Raw genomic sequence first — 1,473 nt, forward strand, 5'->3', positions numbered from 1 at the left:
CAAAAATTGAAAAAAGTCCATAAAGAGAATGAAGACTGCTCATGTAGATAGAGAATTGCGAGCAAGCAACCCGCGAGAAGCGCATTTGCATAAAAATATCAAACAATAAACTCATAAAAAACATCTTTGGGACCCAAATAAAACTCCATTTGAAGCATTTGGAGATGGTTTATTTTTTGAGGAAAAATTTTATTGTCTGTTGAAAATAAGCCTCACATTTTTGGCTTATTTGGTGCGACTACAGCCCTGCCGATCTCAAGGCTTCTCAGCCTATACTTAGTGAGAAGGTGTGCCACTGAATGGCAAATAAAGAAAGACTGGCGATTGATTGTAGGCCGTTCTAGACATTATTTGTTGTTCTGCCATATCTGATAAGTCGACGACCTGTAATCTTTCTTTACCTGGAACTCCATCGATCTTCTATGGGTATCGATTGGACTTCCGTGGCATTGGAGAGTTTGATTCGTGTTTTCACTCCTTTAAGCATTTGCTTCGCCTTTGATTTGTTACTCACATAGTGTGAAGCTGTAAAATCTTAGTATTCATTACATCATTTCCATCAGTTAATAATGAAGTCATCTGAAAAATCACACAGTTCGAAAAAATCAACGTATGATCTCATCAATGAGTGTCCTGCTTATTATACATATATTTAAAGTTAAAAGGAAACTGTTTGGTTGTAAATAATTTACTTCCTCCTGGCCAAGCCAAATCGATACGTATATTACCTTGCCACAGATTTCAGTAGGTATTTATAGGCGTTAATTGCAAATGACCCAGATGGTTTAACGTGTGGGTGTAGACGATTTTTTAATGTAAAAGAGATCATCCAGAAGAAGGGCCAATTTACACATTTTTCCTGTTTTTTAATCATTGAATTTTCGCCAATTTATTCAACTTCAAGTTTCAGTTTTGATGTTTCCAATGATAATTAGATCAATAAATGAAGCAAAATGGAAATTTTTCCCAATGTTATTGCTGCCTTGACCCACTTAGTGTCTATGACGACTACACTAAATATACAAGAGTTGCATGATGATCTTTTATCAAATGCCCCCTTTTTCTCCATTTTAAGCCCTACTAATTTTTGATTTTATTTTTTGCAGTGCAATGGAGTATATTATAAGGTGCCTTCTGCTGGCGCTTTTAGGGCCATTTTTCACATTCGCCCAAGTTCCACAACGATTTACCGCACAAAATCCTTGCACTTCGAAGGGAACATGCCAGGAGTGCATCCAGACGCCGTCTTGTGCTTGGTGTTACGATCCGGTAGGCATTTTTTTAAGACGAGACGAATTAACATGCAAGTCGGAGTTTTAGGCATATTTACCGGTTTAAAAATCTCAACTTTCCAGCGCGGTTTATCTGCGTCGAATAATCCCACATAGCAAAATGATATTCCCAGAATATACCTGGAACATTCATGTGATGTACATGCATATTCCTGGGACATACATGAGTTACATTATGAAC

At 37.2% G+C, this 1,473-nt stretch overlaps 1 protein-coding gene across 2 annotated transcripts in view; it reads left to right on the plus strand.

Moving 5' to 3' along the window:
- Window positions 1-1,473, plus strand: part of LOC109545435 (integrin beta-PS) — a 21,511-nt gene that overhangs the window by 1,778 nt on the left and 18,260 nt on the right. For both annotated transcript variants that reach the window (XM_019916129.2, XM_019916130.2), the window contains exon 2: window positions 1,107-1,269. In XM_019916129.2, coding sequence (XP_019771688.1) covers window positions 1,111-1,269 — 159 coding nt within the window. In that variant the 5' untranslated portion in view covers window positions 1,107-1,110. The remainder of the gene's footprint in view (window positions 1-1,106; window positions 1,270-1,473) is intronic.

The sequence above is a fragment of the Dendroctonus ponderosae genome, unplaced genomic scaffold (genome assembly GCF_020466585.1).
Source record: "Dendroctonus ponderosae isolate FM_Combo_2020 unplaced genomic scaffold, Dpon_F_20191213v2 Dpon_F_20191213_5, whole genome shotgun sequence".
Lineage (NCBI taxonomy): Eukaryota > Metazoa > Arthropoda > Insecta > Coleoptera > Curculionidae > Dendroctonus > Dendroctonus ponderosae.